The 19327-nt window shown below is 38.6% G+C and overlaps 1 protein-coding gene across 1 annotated transcript in view; it reads left to right on the top strand.

Annotated features, from left to right (window-relative positions):
- Window positions 1–19327, top strand: part of MAP3K5 (mitogen-activated protein kinase kinase kinase 5) — a 104490-nt gene that overhangs the window by 24604 nt on the left and 60559 nt on the right. Inside the window, exons 2-3 of the mRNA XM_027690150.1 lie at window positions 7618–7757; window positions 10486–10509. Of these exons, the coding sequence (XP_027545951.1) occupies window positions 7618–7757; window positions 10486–10509 (164 nt within the window). The remainder of the gene's footprint in view (window positions 1–7617; window positions 7758–10485; window positions 10510–19327) is intronic.

The following is a 19327-nucleotide window of genomic DNA, read 5'->3' on the forward strand; positions in this document are numbered from 1 at the left end:
AGTATATGGTGTTATTGGCACTAGGGAGCCTGTTTCCCTAGGATTGATACAGATGCAATGAGCCTGAACATATTGAGGTTATTTTTAAATAAATGGCTCTTTGTTTGCTTGTCATCTTTTATTCTTGCCTAATCCTGAATTCCTCCCACATGCATCAAGCTGAGAGTGGTTTTTTTTCAATTGTTGGGGGTTGGAATCATGTGATAACATCAAAATCCTTTGTTTTGGGCCTAGAGAGAGAGGATTTTTTGAATCTCAAGCTTTCTTCTTTTTTCTTTTATTTTTCTTCATCAGAAAGCCTTTCTATATTGTTCGGGTTGTCTTCAAATCACTGATATAGTAATTTAGATTTTGCTGGGTAGTTTGCTGTGTTAATTCCTACACACCCCTTTTATGTTTTTTTATCTACGCTTTCCCCCGTCTCATTCCTTTTCTAACATCTGTATGAACTTTCTTTGTGTTACCAGTTAGTCGTAAGCTTCTGCTGTTTTAAGGTAAGTACCTTCTGCTTTGCTCCTATCAGCCTTTGATTACAGAAGCAAGAGGTTCTCTTCTCTTCACGTCCTTCAAGCATAGTGCAGGCAAAAAGGCCAGGCTTTCACTTGGAGGATCTCAGTACAGAATACTGTTGTCATAACAAAAAAAGTCAGTTGTTTTTCTCTCCTCCTTGCCTGGATGGTTCTTCTTGGTGAAGTACTTTTGTAAGAATGATCTAAGCCACTTAGCTGTAAAAGTTGGCAGGAATCAATTTGCACAAGTTTTACTAAGAAGCACCTCAATATATTGTGGGACGGTGCAAATTTTGCAATGCTCCTGTGGAACAGCAAAGCATACACCACCAATCAGTTAAACATTTGGAGAGGTGCTCCAGGGCATTAGGATTTGTAGATTATGAAGGTTCTTGTGATTTCTAGTTTAAATTTGTACAGGAACAGCTTATATTTGCACACTTTCGTCCTTTAACTTAAGTAGTTCTTCTTTCTTACCTTATCTACCAAGAAATCAGCAACTATTGATGATTTGAAAAGATGAAAGATTGTTTTTTAAGTGATTAGCTAGTTTACTTTTGTTATTGAGCAGATTCTTAGAGATCCAAATTGAGTCACATACAGAGTCTGTTAGTGTGGTTATAGATGCCATTTAATTTGTATCTGTATTGAGGTGGATTGGGTGTATGTGTGTGTGTTTATTTATTTATTTTCTGTATTGTTCCTCAAGAAACTCTTCCTCCTGTGATGGAGGAACCCCTGTGTGGGGTTCCCAACCAAGTGGATGCTACATCCATGTCTGTATGGAGGATTAAAGTTTACTTATTCACTGGAAACATACAGGACTCTCAAGCAGAAGTAGGGAGGTATTAAGTTGCATCCCTGCAGATATTGTGGTGTCTGGTGTCTTCTTTGTATAGGACCTAGTGATTGTGTGGGTGGAAAGCGAGATCATCTAACTGATCCAGGAGTCAACTGATCCTGAACACTCAGTTGTCTTGTTGGATATTGACCTCACTAGATATGTAACAAACGTGGGGAGGGTCAGGATCACCTCTAACAGTAACAGCTAGCTGTTTGATAAGTTTATCTGAAGTGAAATCATATCTTTTTGCTTATGAGTCTAGGTGCAGAAGTTCACTTTGGAATTCAAGGGCAGTTTAACTCAGTTTAGCTATTTAGGGAACAGTGAGCTCTTAGTACCACCATGAGGGCAAAATGGTACTGTTGTATATCTAAAGGCAACATGTTGCTTTTTGGGCAAGTATTAAGTGCTTAATTTGTTTCTGTTTCTACATTGTGCTATGCATTATCCGAAAAGAGACATCCACCAGACAGCTGGGCTTGTGTTGCGTCTGCTGGGAATGTGTGCTCAGAAATTCCCTTTAGAGTAGATTGCAGGACAGCATCTGGTCTGTACTTCAGTGATGCAGAATCTCTGCTTTCATGTCATAAAAATGAGACTGCTCAAGACAGGATTAGATAAGGTTCCTAATTCATAGTGCTTTTTGCTAGATAAGAACTAGCACATATCCATCCTGTGTCTCTTTCTTAGTGTCTTCAAGTCTACTTTGCACATCAACTAGATCTTCTACAAACACCCTGCTTTTCTTCCAGTATATGGCATACTAACCTGCCTGTACTGCCATTACCTGCTTTTCCTTCTCCGTATCCAAGCCTCAGACACCTTTATAAAGTTATTATTTTGGTTAGCCTCTCCCAACAGACTGGCTTGGCTGGATGGGTTTCCTGGGAGGGCAGCCATTTCGCTGTGTTTAGGTATTCTCACGCCAGAGAGAATACGCTCCCATCAATTGTTTCCGTTCTTGGAGACGTACAAGACACTCTTGACAGGAAATGTCTGGTTCCAGTGCTGTTGACAAGTCAGTGATGCTGTGGTTTGCACAGTTGAACCAGAAATACCAAGCTGTACTGACGTGGTGTTGGGATTGCCAAAGCAGGTTTCCTACCTCATGCAGGCACTCTCTGGGTAAACAGGAAGATATCTATGCCAAGCATAGAGAATCGTACAGAAGTTAAAGTAGATAAGGATGTTCCTTGCTTGTTTCTCAAAGTTTGCCCAATAGTAAATGTCATCATAGGTTGTCAAAATCATTGTTCTAATGCTGTATGGAGAGCTGCTACTGCAGTATGAAATATTCTTAGTGTTTGGACTTGCACTGAAATAAATTTTGTTCTAATACCTTTTCTTCTTTATCTCTGTCAGAAGAGTGTCTTACTCTGTCTTTTAACCACCAAGTGGAAAAGAATACAAAACATTGGTCTGTCTCAGAAGTTGCCATTACCATCTTTCCTTTTGCCCTGATTAATTGTGGGACAATGAATGTAAAGCAATGGTCATGTCTGTAATACCAATTAATCAGAAGATAATAACAAACATAAACATTCATTAGTTCACAGCTGCTCTGTTTGTATTCATTATTTTTCCTGGCAGCACTGTAGTAAGCAGGTAGTATCAAAAAGTAAGGTGTACGTGTATGATATCTTGGAGCGTTTGTTTAAACATTCTTCTTTGCCCTGTTATATTTAAAACAATGAGTGGGTGATGAACTTTGACCACTGCATTTCATTTATCACTTTCTTGGTGACTAAAGGCATTGCTAATAGCCAAGAGCAAAGGGCTTTATATCCACTAATGGACTCTTACCCTTTTTTGACTATATTAACATGTCTACTCTTAAGTTTTTACCATTTCTTAAGAAAGGTTAATTAGTAGAGATTTTACATGTAAAGTGCTCAGTCTTTGCACAGATAGCTTATAAAGAGCTAAGTGGATTTACAATGCAGGTAAGAATTGTTGGTAACACAGCTCTAATATGTGCCAAGCGTCACAGAGATGTGTCCTTTTCCCATGCTTCTCAGGCAAAAAGGGTCAAGTTGGCTGCCTCCAATTCCATCTCATGAATCCGATTTCCCAGGGTAATACAAAGCCGATTACCAGTGTAGTGATATTTTGATCTCTTGAGTGTGTGACGGTGTGTTTCCAGCTATAGTTGATATAGATGTTTGTTAGCCTAATAACAGAGATGGTGACTGCTTGGTGGTTGTTGGCCTGTCTGCAGCTCAGTGTGTGGTGACTTAGCTAATGTGTAGGTAGGCAGCTTCATTAGAGGCAGTTGGATTGATGTCAGCAGGCAGGTAGAGCTTGAGGTGATTTAGGAAATGGCACCAAGAGGTTACTGAGCTGCCTGCTCTGTATTTATGCTGCTTTTGCTACCTAGGCCAGAGTGAAGCTCTAGTCTCATGCTTGTGATACACTTGTCATACCTATTTAGTCATACCAGTTTTTTAAGGGGGTGGGAGAGAAGATTGTGATTAGACTTACTTTATTGTTTGTTAACTAGAAAGATGCAATAATTTACTGCAAGGTTTATTGTAAGACTTTTTAGCTGTCATGTCAAAGATGACTAGCTAATGCAAAGACTATACTATCTCTGTTTTCTTTAAATAGTATCGGTGATGTGTACCCAGGTACAATTTCATGAGATAGAGAAAGTGAAATTTAATCTTGTGCTCAAAGTAAGGGATAAAATTTATTCTTTCCTGCAACCCTTACAGGTGTTGCAAGAATTGCAGTTCTTCTTTTCCTCCTGTTTTATGCAGTGTGCTTCAATACTCATCCTACTCATTAGGCTGCCGGAGCCTCAACAGACTTTCTCTCCTGCAACCTTGAAGATGTGCAAGAGCATTTGAAGTGAATTGTCAGTCCCTGTTTTTCAGTGTTTCATCCTGAGGGCTTAGGTGTTGAGAGAGCTCTACGCTGATTCCTGTGCTTGAATAGTTTTTGCTTGCCTAGTAACTGAAACCACAGATGTTTTAATAAGGGGATAATTCCAGTGTAGCTGTAGAGCTAATTCCTCTACCTTTATTAAAATACCGTTTTGCCACTTATGAAACTGTGTTTTCCAGGGAATGGAAAACATATCTTTTATTGCATCAAAATATTAGATTAATTTCATCTGGGGGAAATGAGAGAGCCTGATAAACAAGGTTCTGGCAGTTTATGTGTTGATGACCAGACAATTCCCTTGGGCTTAGCTAAATCCTGGCTCTTTTGAGCTAGTGAGAATTTTGATGTATGTATACTTTACTTAGATTTGTCTTGCAAACCATCAGTCTTGCCATTTTTGTTAAACTTCTAATAATATCTTATGTAATTGAATATAGTGTTTTATAGTGCAGTCGGTGGTACATTTCGGGTGCTTTACAGGAATCATTACCACTCCTGGTTTTGAGTTTTGTGTTTGTTTGTTTGTTCTTTGGGGGTTTTGTTTTTGTTTTCTCAAATGAGCTTCCATTTGCTGCATTGTATTTGACTTCTGCACTTCTGACTCGTGCACTATACACTGATCCCTCCTTTGGTCAGAGGAGTTTCTCTTCTGATGTTGAGAAAGAAGATAGAAATAGGACTGTCAGAAGAGTTGGTTTAGGGTGTATGTTTTTTAATTGGATAGACATCTGGTCCCAAAAGTGCACATACCTTTTGTGGCTTGTTGGAATTGCAGGTAAGAATTGGGTTGCTCCCCTTGGAAACTCTGATACCAGCCCTGAGGCCTAAACTGGACTTCAGAAATATGATCTCTTTGTCATGAACGACAACTTCATCTTAAAATACGTAACTGCTACAGCGAGCAGGAAAACTTCACAGAGGATGGACCTATTCTAAGGGAGATACTGCTCTATCAAATGAGATTATCCAGAAGACCTGGATTTCACAGAAGTCTTGACATGCAAAGGAAAGAAATCCTCTTTAGTTACATAAGAAATACAAGTATCACAACAGATATCTCAGTGTATTTTTTCATACAAATGTGTATTTATTATTGTGGTCCTTCCATACTTTGTTTAAGTAACTCAAGGTTTTTGTTTGGTTTGGTTTTTTTTTATTTTATTTTATTATTACCATGATAGGGATGAGACAGGACCCAAGAATGTTTTTTATGGTGTGGCCCTGAGTCAGCTTTTGCTCAATGGATTTGGCCAGCTGATCTTGACAGTAATATATATAGGTACACACACACACACATACTTTTTTTGAACTTGCCATTTTACCATAGGATTTCTCAAGTATTTTCTGTAATATGACTTTGATCAGGCTCTACTGCTTTATTGTTAAAGTCATATTTCTCTTTTCCATCTCAGTTTTGCAACTCTAGTAAGAGCATATTACCTTGCAAGATTGCAGAATTAAGTCATGGCAAGTTGCGCAAATTTTCCTCCTGTTCAGTACGGTAGATATGTACCATAGCTTTAGAGTTGCTCAAGATTGGACTTTTTTGTAAATAAGAGCAGTTAAAAATAGACTTGTATTATGGCAACTTTCTGAAGAAAATAAACAAACAACTAGTTAAAAATAGAACTCGGGGCAACTTTGTGAAGAAAATAAAGAAATGCTAATTTCACCCAAACAAAATATAGCAGCGATATTGTCATTCTTGTTTGGCTTTTGTGATGTTTCAGTTTCCTAGAATTAGTGAAAGTGAGCATATGTATAGTCTTAGCAGTGCACTGCCTTTTTTAGTTCGATAAAATTGGATGGAATCCACACTGCAAATATTTGTGTGAAATTGGACAAGGAGAGATTCTTAGAACACAAATTATGAAACTTTTAAAAAACATTTTTTAAATCTTAAAAAGATTTTTAAGGGTGGGGGAATTCTCTTTTTTGTACCATGTTAGTCTTCTCTCTTTTAATCTTGTTCCTTGAAAAGCTAAAGGTTGTATAGGCAAATGCTTGTTCTTTCCCCTTTGTTTATCTATCCTTTCTTCAGTTTTTTAATAATTTACAAGCCCGCAGGCCAGTTACAGGAAAGTATGACTGAAGAGTAGATGTCTCAAAGGTACTACTTTTCAACAAGTTAGAGAGACTCTCTTACTGCCTCCCCAGTTGAGAGCATGGCCACAAAGCTAAGCTTGTATTGAATATCTTCATTTCAGTTTTGATGACCTAAATAAATAGGCAAGGTGAAAAGTTGTGGTTAGAGGTAGAATCTTTTATTAGATTAATTAGATGAGAGAAACTTGATGGTACATAAACCTTTTCCTTACAGAGCTTGTCTTTCTATCTTTTAAGTCATCAAAGCATCCACAGGAAGAAGAAAGCATAGACAGATACTGGAAACCAGGCTGCTTTTTTCTTTTTTTTGTCCTACTCTTAACAGAAGTATATTTCTCTGATTTGGGTTTGGGTTTTTGTTGATTTCTTCTTTTTTTTTTTCTTTTTTCTTTTTTTTTCTCCTTTTTTTTCTCCTTTTCTTTTTTTTTATTATTTTTTCCCTTAAAGATAAGAAAAAACTGCATTGGGTGAAAAGATAGAAAGGTGTTTGCAGAAGAGGTAGAGGTGAGTTAGTTTTCTTGTTTTGCTCTTTTGATACCACATGACTTTTTCAGTGGAAATATGCTGCCTATTACAACAGAGGTCTTACAAACAGTCAACAGAAATAGTTAATGGCCTCTTGTTTTAGTCTTACATGGCTGTGAATTTGGGCAAGTGAAACACATGGTTTAAGAGAAATTGGGGACTACATTCTTTGTTGTTTTGAATCAAAATAGATCTGAATGGTAGTTTATAATGGAACTTTACGTTTAGCTGTCTTTTAGTTTATTTTCTTCCAAAGTTCTGGTACAGAATCTATACAGGATGTTCTGCAGTAATGTATAGAAATTGTATGAATTTTTATTGAAATGTGCAGAGAGGGTAAAAGCACATAAAATGTAATTTTTTTTCTTTTCTTTTTCCCCATAAAGTCATTGGCCATAATGTATACATTTGCCAAATTAATTTTATTCTTCAAGCCACCAAGTTAACTTTTGCCGTTTTGCCTTTTCTTGATTAGTGGCTTTACCCCTTTTTACCTTTTTAAGGTCTCATTTAAAGAAAAAAAAGGGGGGGAAAAATGAAAGAGAAAAAACCTAAACCACATCCTGCTGACTATATTCAAAATTCAGGCATAGTAGCTAAAATGGGAAAATCCCTCTAGATCTCTTATTTACTACTTAAAATCAGGTCTTCTTATCAATGCAAATTGTGTGAAGAGACATGGCCTAGAAATACTTGACTGTCAGAGATGTGTGGCAATGACGATAACTTTTTTCATTTCTTTTACAGATATTGCTGTTGTAGAGATGAGCGATGCTTTTCGTCAGCCTTCTCTGTTCTACCACCTGGGAGTCAGGGAGAGCTTCAGCATGGCTAACAACATCATCCTCTACTGCGACACAAACGCAGAATCTCTGCAGTCTCTGAAGGTAGCTCTGAATGCAAAAAAGCCGGGGGAGGGGTGAGGAGCAAGTCACAGCTGGTCTAACTCTTGAAATAAGCTCTCTATTTCTATGTGAGATACAGACACCACTTGTGGTTCACAAAAGAATAGCAAAAATGTTCTGAGGCCTGTCAAAGATGTCCACAGTGAAATGCTGTGAAACTCAGTTTAGATTTCTAAAGAGAAAGATGATTTTATCAGTCAGTTGAATACCTAGGTGTTAAATGGCTGTTTACAGCAACATAAATTTGCCAGATTTGAGATGAGAAATTAAATACGTTACTTTGTCATTCAAGGGAATTACTGGTGTTTGGGGTAAACTGTTATGGTAACAACAATCATGTGAGAATGGTAGTGTGGAGGCAGCAAAATAATCCTTAATCTTTAGCTCCGTTCTAGATTAGCAGTTTTCTGCCAAACTGTATGGGGCCCCCATATGGCCTCTGCATGTCTTGCTGAGTCACCAGCTGTTTAGGTCAGGTATGTGCAAGATTGCTGTGCTGGAGATTACCAGCAGTGTAGTGGAGTTAGTAAAAACAAAACTCATGCCTCAGTTCACACTTTGGTTGAAGTGAAGAGGGTTTTTTGGGATAATCTATCGGGCTGTGAATTGTGTCAGCCAAGGAGTTGATACTTGCTTCCTCCTGCAACCCTTCTAAAGGTTTAGTAACTTCCATGATGGGAGAGGACTGTCTGATGGATGGCAGTCTGTTCGATTACTTCCCCTGTCTCAGATACATTGGCTTTGCTCAGGAGGTGAGCAAAGTGCTATTGCACTTCCATTCTAGGCATTGCTGAAAAGAAGCATTTAAATTAAGCAGCTTGGGGAGTCAGACGGCAGTCTGGGCACCGCCACCTCTTATGAAGGATTTGCCTCCACTGCTTCTGGAAAGTGCAGGCTGTTTTTGATTCTGTCCTGTTTTTTTCAGGTTGGCCCTCTATTGGGAGGGACATACTTAGTAATTCAGTTTCTTCCCCCTGCTCTTCCCTCCAGATTTTCTCAGCCAACTGGACTGCTTGCAATCCAGTTATTTCCTTTCTTTTTACAACACAAAGAGTATACAGATAAAAGCCCTAAAAATAAAACTGCTAATGATAAAAGACATATCTGGGAATAGAATTCAATTATGCAAGTACAATGATCTACAGTATAAGCAGAGCAGAATTTCATTGTATGGGGCAAAGAGCCAAATACCCAACGCCCCCTGAAAAATCACTTGGGGTGAGGCATCAGGCTTTCTTGGGCATTTGGGAGAACTTTTTACTAGTTTAGGAATCGAACTTTGTAATTGGGTCTGGTGCTGGATTCCCACTGCCATCAGTGAAAGCCTGGCTGTATGCAGGGAGACTTGGATGTCACAGTTGCCACGAGTACTTTGTCCACTGAAAGACTCCTACCAGTTTCCTTTAGCTTTGAACTGGGCCCATGTTTCTGCTTTTTGACAGTCTGTAGGAAAGTTGTCAAAGAGCAAGACCCTTTCCATATTATTTAGTAACTGCCTGGAAAAAAAGCAGTTTATGGGCATGCCTGGGCATCTTCTGAGGCAGTGTTTGTTCCTGTATTTGTTACAGCCAGCAGATAAGAGTAGAAGCAATTTAGGAGAGCGTGTGCAGTTTTAATCTTGTATAGAAGGGTTGAATTCAAAAACTAAAAATGAAGGAAATGCAGAACTGCAGCACATGATTTAACTGGGGCACAAAGCAATGTAAGTAAACTTTTCCTGGTGGAATGTTCCTCTATATGAACATTCAGGCCAGGCTGAACAGGGCTTTGATCAATCTGATCTACTAAAAGATGTCCCTGCACGTGCTGGGTATTTGACTAACCATTTGTGACCCATACTTTGAAAGCTAGCAACAGTCACATGGGAAACATGCCCTCTCAACAGGGAGAAGAGCAGCTTTATCAAAGCCAGTCTGAAGCAACATGGACAGTATGAGGCACCTTGATTTGACACTGTGTTTGTTTTTAATGCCGTTGTGTAGGTGAACCTGCTCAGCAGTCCCAGTGTCAGAGGCATAGCTGTCTGATAAATCTATTAGGGTTGTCGATTGCTGGGATCAGAACTTGCTGACAAATCTTACTGGAAGCAAAGTGACTGTTCACAAGTGGTTTACACTTGCACTGTACCACCCAGATTGATGTGCAGGAATCAGTCTTTCCATCTCTGTGTGCTTCTAGTTCTCTGAAACTTTACATTAAAAATGTGAAGATAAGTTCTTTGCATCAGACTTATTAGAGCCAAGTGAATTTCAAGCAGTTTTGGAACATTTTAAACCCTCATATAAATACTGCTCTTACTTTTCATTTTAGTTGCTTCTCCTGGTAGCAAAATGTTACTTACTGTATTTGACTTCTCAAATATGAATAGATGTTTATTAATAGTCAACTGCTGGACAGCATCCCTCTAGGAAAATTTATAAAGGGAAGGACATGTATATATGTGACTATATGTATATACACATGCACACAGTATGTATGCTCTTATGGATCTATAAGGTGTATGTATCTACTTGGTTCAATAGTAATTTTGTCTCTCCTGAGACAATACTTCATTTATATTGATTTGACAGACATAGAAAATATCTATCAACCAACCTTTTCATGTCATGTGTCTGTAAACGTTAATCTTAGCAAGTCATATTGATCAGATATCTCTCCTAGTAGTTGTTCAGTGCTATTATCAATGTTATTTTCTTCTTTTTTATTCCAGGAAATTATCTGCCAGAAGAACAATGTAAGTATGATGTATGGGTTTCAGTTGAATTCTAGGCATTACAAACTTCTGTTCCATTTAATGTTGTTTATCTTCTGTTTTCCACTTGAATCATTTAACACTCTCCCATTGTATTTTACAGAGTTAGATGCAGAATTCTGGAAATCCTAGCAGCAAATCTGAGTATATCACTTGGTTGCTAGGTACCAGGCTCACTTCTTACCTTGCCTCTATCTATCAGTGGTATTTTCCTTGCTGCCTTTACTTGTCTGTCATATTTTTTCACACCCATTTACATTTGTCATTTTGATTATCTTTTTTTCTGTTGCCTTTTTCTGTTCAGTGTTCAGTGTTTTTAAAAAACTGATGTTCATTTTAGAAACCTGTGGCTACAGCTATGAAAAAAAAAGGTATATATTTCTAAATAGATAGTGTGTGTGTATTTATTTCTAGAAGTTGAGTCCTGGAGCCTGTTAGTCCAAGTGCAGTGCAGATGGTGGTAGTCTGTCTGTGACTGTCAGTCATTAAATTGTAGGTTTCTGCACCTTGGTTTCTGAGGTTGGCCTTGCAAAGCCCCTTTCCTTTTTTCATGCCCAAGTTTGAGGGAGGCAGAGAGCTGTGACTGTGAGAGCACTGCTTTCTCAATGTGTTTTGTTCTGGAGCAGCAGGGCCAGTCATGTCAGGATATATATCTGGCATCATGAGTTGTTCTTGGCTTCAATTCGTGACTTACTGGTAGCCATATTTGCTAAGATATAATTCTATAGAGGTTAGTCAGTGGTGTGTCAATATCCTAAGGTGCTATGTGTATGCTGTACAGTTCCATATATTTCCCCTTTTCTAAGGGGCATATGAAATTTTTAATCTCAGGAATTAGCCAGGTTTTATTTCTCGCGGTGCCATAAAAACTGTAGTATTCCTGGCTTTACTTTTTTTATTTAAGAGTGAAATTCATGGATTCAGTAATGACTTCTGCCAGTATGAAATATGATTTTCTGAAAAAGATGCAACTTTTCTCTGCAAAGAGTTTCTAAAGATTGCTTCAAAACCAGTGCGAGCTTTGGTCTAATGCTGCATTTTAAGTTATAGATTATCAAAAAAAAAAAAAAGAAAGAGGGTTCTGTATCGAGTTTCTGTGTAGCTCTTAACCAAAAAGTGCTTTTCAGAGGCTCACAGAACGCTGTGAAAGATGTGCCAGACTAAAAATTTCTCGCCTTTCTCTAATGAAAGTGGGAGAAATGATCAGTTATGCCTTTTCATAAAATGAAAGAGAAGAACAGTGAGGCCTTTCTTGTAAATGAATGTATTACATTCCATGTTTTTGTTCTGGTGGCCCAGGACCTAGGGAAAATGATGTGTGACTAATGTAATGTTGCGGGAAGGGTAGGGGGAAGAGCTCTGTTGGCAGGAAGCCAGCAGGAGATGACTGGTACAGTAGAATAAAGGGGAGATGTTGTTGTCCTGTTTTTAAATGACAGTCCCTGACACAGGTATGATAACTTGGCCTTTGTCTGTTCCAGAAAGGATTGTTCTGTTTTCCATTTAAATTTGGATAGGTGGCTGTGACACTGTCATTTATCACTTTTAGAAATGTTTCAGTGTATTCCAGAAAAAGAATGTGTTCCTTGAGAGTCTTAGATGTTTTCAAGCTCACCCACATAACATCTTTTCTGGGAGGAAGATATTTTCCCTTGGATTAGAACAGGGAAGTCAGTGAAATGGGTTTAGTAGCTCTGCAACTGATTTTTTTTCCTCCTATTTCCTCATTTTTGGCATGGTGTCAGCCAAATTACCTGGAAGTAGACTTTTCACAATGTTGGTGCATGCCTAACTATTGAATATAATCACTGCTTCATGAAGGTCATGTTTCTTCATAAAACTACTGGATAAATAGGTCTGACAAAGATTCTGTTCTTGAGAAGCTGAGACTGTGATGCCTACCCTTACCAAAAATAGTCATATGAGGTTGCAAATATGAAAAAATTAAATTCACATATGGATAAACAAGGAGTTCGATCGTACTGTCCTAGAACACATTTTTTCATAGCATGCAAACGTCAGCCATAGCAGGACTATGGTAGCCTTGGCACCAGGGGATTAAAAAGACTGCAAAACAAGTGTGTGTGTTTATCTATATATATCTGTCTTAACTGAAATGCCTTATGTTTGCTTTTCCTGAACCTCGTATCCCTAAAATAAGTGGGATAACAAAAAAAAAAAATCTGTTACCAACTGTTTTGTTCTTTGTTCTGACTGGGTTTTTGTGCTTCCTAATAATAGTCAATACCATGTTGCATAGCTAGGATAAGCTGCCTGGAGCCTGTCTGGGCAGAGCAGTACGAGATAACATTGGTTCATTTCCTGTTGTATGTGGTTTTATAGCTATTTAGTTGGACCTTTTCCAAATGTTCCAGTAATACCAAAACCATACGTTTTTTCAGGGAGTAATACCTTGACAGGAGGTAGTTACTTTGCTGGTTGAAAGCTGAAGTTCAGTTTCTGCTGTTATCTGATTTTTGAGGTCAGTCAAGCAGCAGAGGCATTCTAAAAATTACTACTAAAGAGTTTCAGTCATGAGGAGATGTTGGTATAAAGGCTACAGTTCATAAGTGCACTTTGCTTGTTTTAGCTCAACAGTTTTTATTCATCCTAGTTCTCTGTGGTTTGAATCTTACCACCTTTGGAGAAAAGTTGCAGCTCTGGTTCTAAATGTCTATTCAATTTTATAAAAACTGACTTCTTGCTGAATCTGAGGGTGTTTAATGTGCATGCATTCTACTGTAGTTGACAACCAATTGCAGTAACACTTTGACACAGTGCTCACCATTCAGTTCAGGCTGCTTGCTTGCACCAGATTGAAGTGATGGACAGCCTCGTGAGCTGCCTGGGGTGTGAGAAGGCAGTACAGCTGCTGGCCTGATCAGAAGGACCGTTGGAGGCCAAGGGAATTGTTCTGCTGGGCACTGACTTGCAGGCAATAGTGATTAAGCAACAGGGTTAATGTTGTATGGCTGGGGACCCTTAGTAGTGTTTTCCTTTCCTGGTGTTTCCTTTCCTAAGGGATCAGAGACTGTAGTGATAGGACAAAGGGCAATGGCTTCAAACTGAAAGAGGGTAGGTTTAGGTTAGGTATTAGGAAGAAATTATTGGTTGTGAGGGTGGCAAGGCACTGAAACAGGTTGCCCAGAGAAGCTGTGGATGCCCCAACCCTGGAAATGTTCAAGGCCAGGCTTTGAGCAACCTGGCCTAGAGGAAAATGTCCCTGCCCATGACACAGGGGTTGGAATTAGGTGATCTTTAAGGTTTCTTCCAAACCCAAACCATTCTATGATTCTATGATTGTAGTTTTTACTGGTTTTCCACAGACTTTTCTAACTGCCTCTTGTTTAAGGTGTAGCTTGGGAGACAGTTTGGTGTACTGCTCCTTCAGTGTGAGTGGGAGAACTCATCCAGTTCTGGGCTCCTCAGTACAAGAGAGACATGGAGTTCCTGGAGCAGGTCCAGTGGAGGGCAACAAAGATGACTGGGGGACTGGAGCATCTCTCTTATGGGGAAAGGCTGAAGGAGCTGGGGCTGTTCAGCCTTGGGAATAGACAACTGTCTATAAGTATCTGAAGGGAGGGTGACCAAGAAGAGGAAGCCAGGCTCTTCTCGGTGGTGCCGAGCAACAGGACAAAAGGCAATGGGCAGAAACTGATGCACGGGAATTTCCATCCGAACATGAGGAAGAACTTCTGTACTGTGTGGATGACTGGGCACTGAAACAGATTGCCCAGAGAGGTTGTGGAGTCTCCCTCACTGGAGATATTCAGTTCCGTGCTCTAGGATAACCCTGCTTGAGCAGGGAGGTTGGACCAGATGACCCTTTGTGGTCCCTTCCAACCTGACCCATTCTGTGACCCTGGATGAGGCGTTCTAGAGGCATCTGCAAGACTGGAATCTCCATATAGGTATTGCTAGAAGACTGTAGCATAGCGTATGCTACAAGACTGAATAGAGGGTATGTTTAGTTATTGTTCTCTTTCACCATGAAAATAGGGGGAAATATTTTTAATACTCTTCATCCAGCCAAAAAGAGATTTAGGGGTGGTTTGATTTTTGTTATCCAAGTATGTCAAAATGCCTCAGTAAATATTTCATTGATAATGATAACTGTGGTATTATTTATGATACATTACTATCTCTTGCTTGTTCTTTCATTTTTTGAATTCTTGACATATATTGGACACAAACTTTCCTTGGAAAAAGCTGAGAACTTTTTTCCTATGTGAATATGATGAAAGGACCATATGAGGTGTAAGCTGATTTTTAACAAGCATTTAGGATGTAGTATGGCTGCAATAGAATGCTATTGCTGGATATATAAAGAAAGAATATATTCTCAAAGAAAAGGAGAAGTATTTGAAAGAGTAGATCCAGTCTCTGTGCTTCAGTACATTTGAGGCATGAGGCTTACTTAAGTTCCTTTTCCAATCAATAGTAAGGCTGTCATTCATGTGAGTGGGATTTGAAGTTAACACAAACTGAGTCTGTATTCATTAAAACATCAGCACATGTTGATATACTGTGTGTTTGGGGGATGGAGGGAATAGATTTAATCTTGGTTTATGATTTTGCCATCTGCTGCATGTAATGCCATGTGCAGTCAGACAATTACCTTAAAAATTTCATCTGAAGAGTTGAAATAAAAGCCAATATTTTTCAAAAGGACTAGTGAGATAAATACAAAAAAGCTCTCTTAATTAGAGGAGCGTCAGCAGGAGGAACATTTCCTACTGTGAGAGATACTGGCTATTTTCATTACCTCAGCTGATTTTTTTTTTTAAAGTTATGTTGGATGCTGACCTGAAGCTTTGGCAAGAAGATGGGATTTTGCTAGTTTCTCCCATCCATGAGTAAAGTATCATAGTTTTGGTTTGAGGGAGTTTTGTTTTCTTTGACACTTCATGTCTATGAAGGCAGTTTTCTTCTCTTTGTGGATATTTGAATGTCAAATTATTCCAACAGAGCAATGTTAGTAAAGAGCCTTAGGGAACTGAGAGAACTGTACATCGATTCCCTGGGATTTTTCATATTTTCTCCCTCCTTTTGAAGTAAAATTCAAGATATGAGGATTAACTGGCCAGGATTCAATTGTTCATTTTCCTAGCACCATGTCTTTTTAATCTATGCAACTTTCAGAGAAAAATCTTTTTATTACATCAGATGTATTTGTGGGGAGAGAGTAGTGCTTATCTTCTTGCGTGATGTCCTTTCTAAGAAGACATGGTCTCCAAATTCAAGTCCCAAAAGGCTGTGCTTTTCACAAGTAGCAGTTCTGTAGGAGAGGGGGATATTGAAAGAAGGGCTGTTTTATATTTTTATTGTGTTCATTAAAATGTTATTATGTGCTATTCATTTTTATTATCTCTTAAATACAGAGAGGTGCTATATTAATTTCTTTTCAGAAGCTGAGAAAGCATATTGAAGAAGAAGGTGGTGCTTAATGTTCCAGTGACCACTAGGTCTAGCTAGAAGCAGCAGTGTCTTAAATTCTGTAACTGTAGAGCTATTAAGATGATCTTACATCTGTAATTAACTGAAATTACTAACACTTTGGAATGGTTTGATTTTGCACAGTAAGTAAGGAAGAAACACTAGAAAAATATAGAACAATTGAAACATTTTCAAAAATGAATTACAGATTTTGTCTCTTAGTTGTAAGCATTTATGTGCGTAGCTGGCTCCAGCCAGCATCTCTTGCCTTCTGATTAGCCTGACTGATTCGATGAAATGGGCTGACATGGATAGGCTTTCAGAAAGTGATCTGATGCTGTCAGGTACTGAGTGTGCTGGCCCAAAGCCTTCAAAGATATGTGTGTTCGTATCTCCTAGATATAAGTAGTTCAGCTGATTTGAGAGCTCAAGCCAAGATTACCTATCTAATGTGGATCAGGCTGAACCATAGTAACTATCTGTGTGTGTGCACATGTGTGGCCTGTCCCAGTCCCGGATGTTTTCGGTAATGCCCTTCAACTTGCAACTCAGGGGCCCTGCAATCCCTTTGCAACTTTTATTACTGTAATTTGAGCTTTTGAATCTTAAATAATGAGGGATTTATAAAGGAAGGGAGTTGGAAAATGAAACTTGTAGCATTTGTTCTTGGTTGGGGCATCTATTCACACCCACTTTTGAAGACCCTGTATGCTACACGTGTTTTAAAGGGTGTTGATGTAACTGAGAATATTACAATTGGATTTAAGGTGCTACTCTTTCAAAAATATCCTATTTTTATTGAATGATTTGATTCTGTTACTTCTATTATACATGATATGACAAGTCACAAGAATGGATCAAAGGAAAACAACAATTTTGTCTTGTATGCTCAACAAACTTAGAATATACAGTGAAGTTAATTAGGGTTAGGAAAGAATACCAGAGTTTGTGAGATCAAAATTGGGATGGAGTGTTACAGAGCAGATTTTAATAGAATAAATGGAATATATTTTAACTTTAAAGTGGAGTAATGTGCATTAAGTCAAAATGTAAAGCAGTGTGTGAGCAAATGGGAAGTGTGTGTCAGAAAGACCACCTGATCCTTTCTGACTTTAGGCAGTGTAGCTTGTATTTTGACAAAGAAAGATGAGAAAGAAGTAGAAGTGGCTGAGACAGGTTGCCTTGCCTGGGAATGAGGAAAGAAGCAAGTCACACGCGCTGCTTTGGGGTAAAAGGTTTAGAGCTGACTGACATTTGGAGCAACACCTCAGCTGCTGCTCCCACAGCTTGGTCGTCTTGGGCTGCCATCCCAATCATTGCCCAAATGCAGTTGGAGTTGGGCTCTTTGCATTTAGAATTTGTGATGGTGACAAAATACATTTCTTCACAGTAGGAGACCATAGACTTTGTTATACTAGAGCAGTCTTGCCGTCACTGTTATCTTTTGTCCGCCACCACCTTTAGTAAATAATATATAACTTCTGATTCTTTTTTTTTCTTTTGGCACCGGACCTACTGCATATCTGCCTTTGTCAGGTTTAGCTGTTAGATATCTAATGTGCTCTTGAGCTAGGGAAGGGAAATTGAGGTCAGTATTTCTTGTGTTTCTTAGCTTTACTGCATATGTGCTCTATTTTTTTAAAAGTGTATTTCCTAAGGAAATGAAACTTAAGAGCTTGTACTGTTTTTTTATCCTCCACCTTCGTTCTGTATCTGCCTGTTTGTCTGTCTGATGACTTTCAGCTAAATTTGAGAGGTTTCAGAGGTATAGAGTTCCCAAAAAAGATAACTGTCTAGATTAACTTAAGGACCAAATAATGCCCTATCTGAGAAAAAGGCCACTGTGTTCCTACACTACCTACCACTGAATATCAAGGTGAGATTCTACCTTGAGACAATTCTATGAGACCCCTCAAGGCCCTCTGAACAATTGTAAATTGATTTATTTTCTTCTGTTTTCTTCCCACATAGTGGTTTCTCTTATCTTTTACTGTTAAATTCTTCCTTGTCCACTGCTTCCAAAGACTATTGGGTCTGCAAGTCTTCTCTACCGGGCTCTATAAGCTTTTTTTCTTCCCCCTCAGGTAACAGCAAAAAAATGCATATAAACTAGCTTTTGCTGGTTCTCTTGTTCCACTGAAATAGATACCTACTTCCTACAAAAGGTGCACTCAGGATTAGTTTCAAAGTGCTCATGCTTAGTAATGGACTCAGCAGGAAGAGTAGTTTTCCCACTTGGAGATTTGAAAATGAAGGTTCCTGTATTTTCTCTCTAGGTGGCCTGACCAGTATGCCAGGATAAACTTTGGGTTCTGTGGATTTCAAAAGATAGAAACATCCTTTTTCAGAGTTGATTTTTATTTAAGACCTGAGCATTGGAAACAGTGTGCCAGAGGTCTGAGAAGGCCTTCCTGCAAGCAGTCTTGAATGTAGTTTTAATGCACTGAATAAACATTAGGAAGTAAAATGCTTGCCCCCGGATATCTGTAGCTACTTCACCCTTTCTCTTGACTCTGACTTGCCAGATTTTTTGTTCTTTATTTTAAAAAAGTGGAGAATAGTCTGCCTATGTGTAATAGTGGCTCTTGTGCCATTAGTCACTACATATCCATGTCCTGTAATTGCTGAAACCAGCTCCAGCAAATTCATAATTTTCTCTCTGCCTTTGACTGTGGGGCTTATTAGGTTTTAGCAGGGTCAAGAGTTCATCCATTCACTCTTGAAAGCATCTGATTGCCTTACATGAGCATATTCTTGAATAGAAATATCCATTCAGTTCTCCATTGTAAAGACAAGCAGTTTGGGTTCTGGCATCACACTCCTTAGTTACTTGTTAAAAATTTTGTCATATACTTCCCAGTTCTCAAGTTTCCTTTTAAATTGCTGAACTCACGCACAGAATAATGTTTCCTAGCTATTCAGCTGTGATAGTTAACGATTGTTAGGGGAAGAAGACTAAATTAACCATTATGCAAGGCTGTGTATGCAATAATCTCCAACCAAGTTCTGGGTTAGTTGAGCTCAATGGATCTTGTGTAAATGCCTGCATTGATTACTTTTAAAGTTTACAGAGTTTGTCTATATCTCTCAAAAGTCATGGTGGGGTTGCCTTTATAGTGAGGTCTTACAGTTTTATAGTATTAGAGGTGTAATTAAAAAATAATTCCTGTACTTTTCAAAGCCATTCTCTGATTTGTACACGAACATGTGTTTACTGATATATCTGTATGCATACATTTTTACAGACTTGAGTATCTCAATCTTTCCATGTTTTAAAAATCTAATAATGCATGTTAAAATGCATATTTTAAGCACACATCTGGTATTGTGGCATTTGACCAGCTATTCAGTCACTGCCCTCTGA

The sequence above is a fragment of the Neopelma chrysocephalum genome, unplaced genomic scaffold, assembly GCF_003984885.1.
Source record: "Neopelma chrysocephalum unplaced genomic scaffold, ASM398488v2 Primary Assembly neopelma1_23, whole genome shotgun sequence".
NCBI lineage: Eukaryota > Metazoa > Chordata > Aves > Passeriformes > Pipridae > Neopelma > Neopelma chrysocephalum.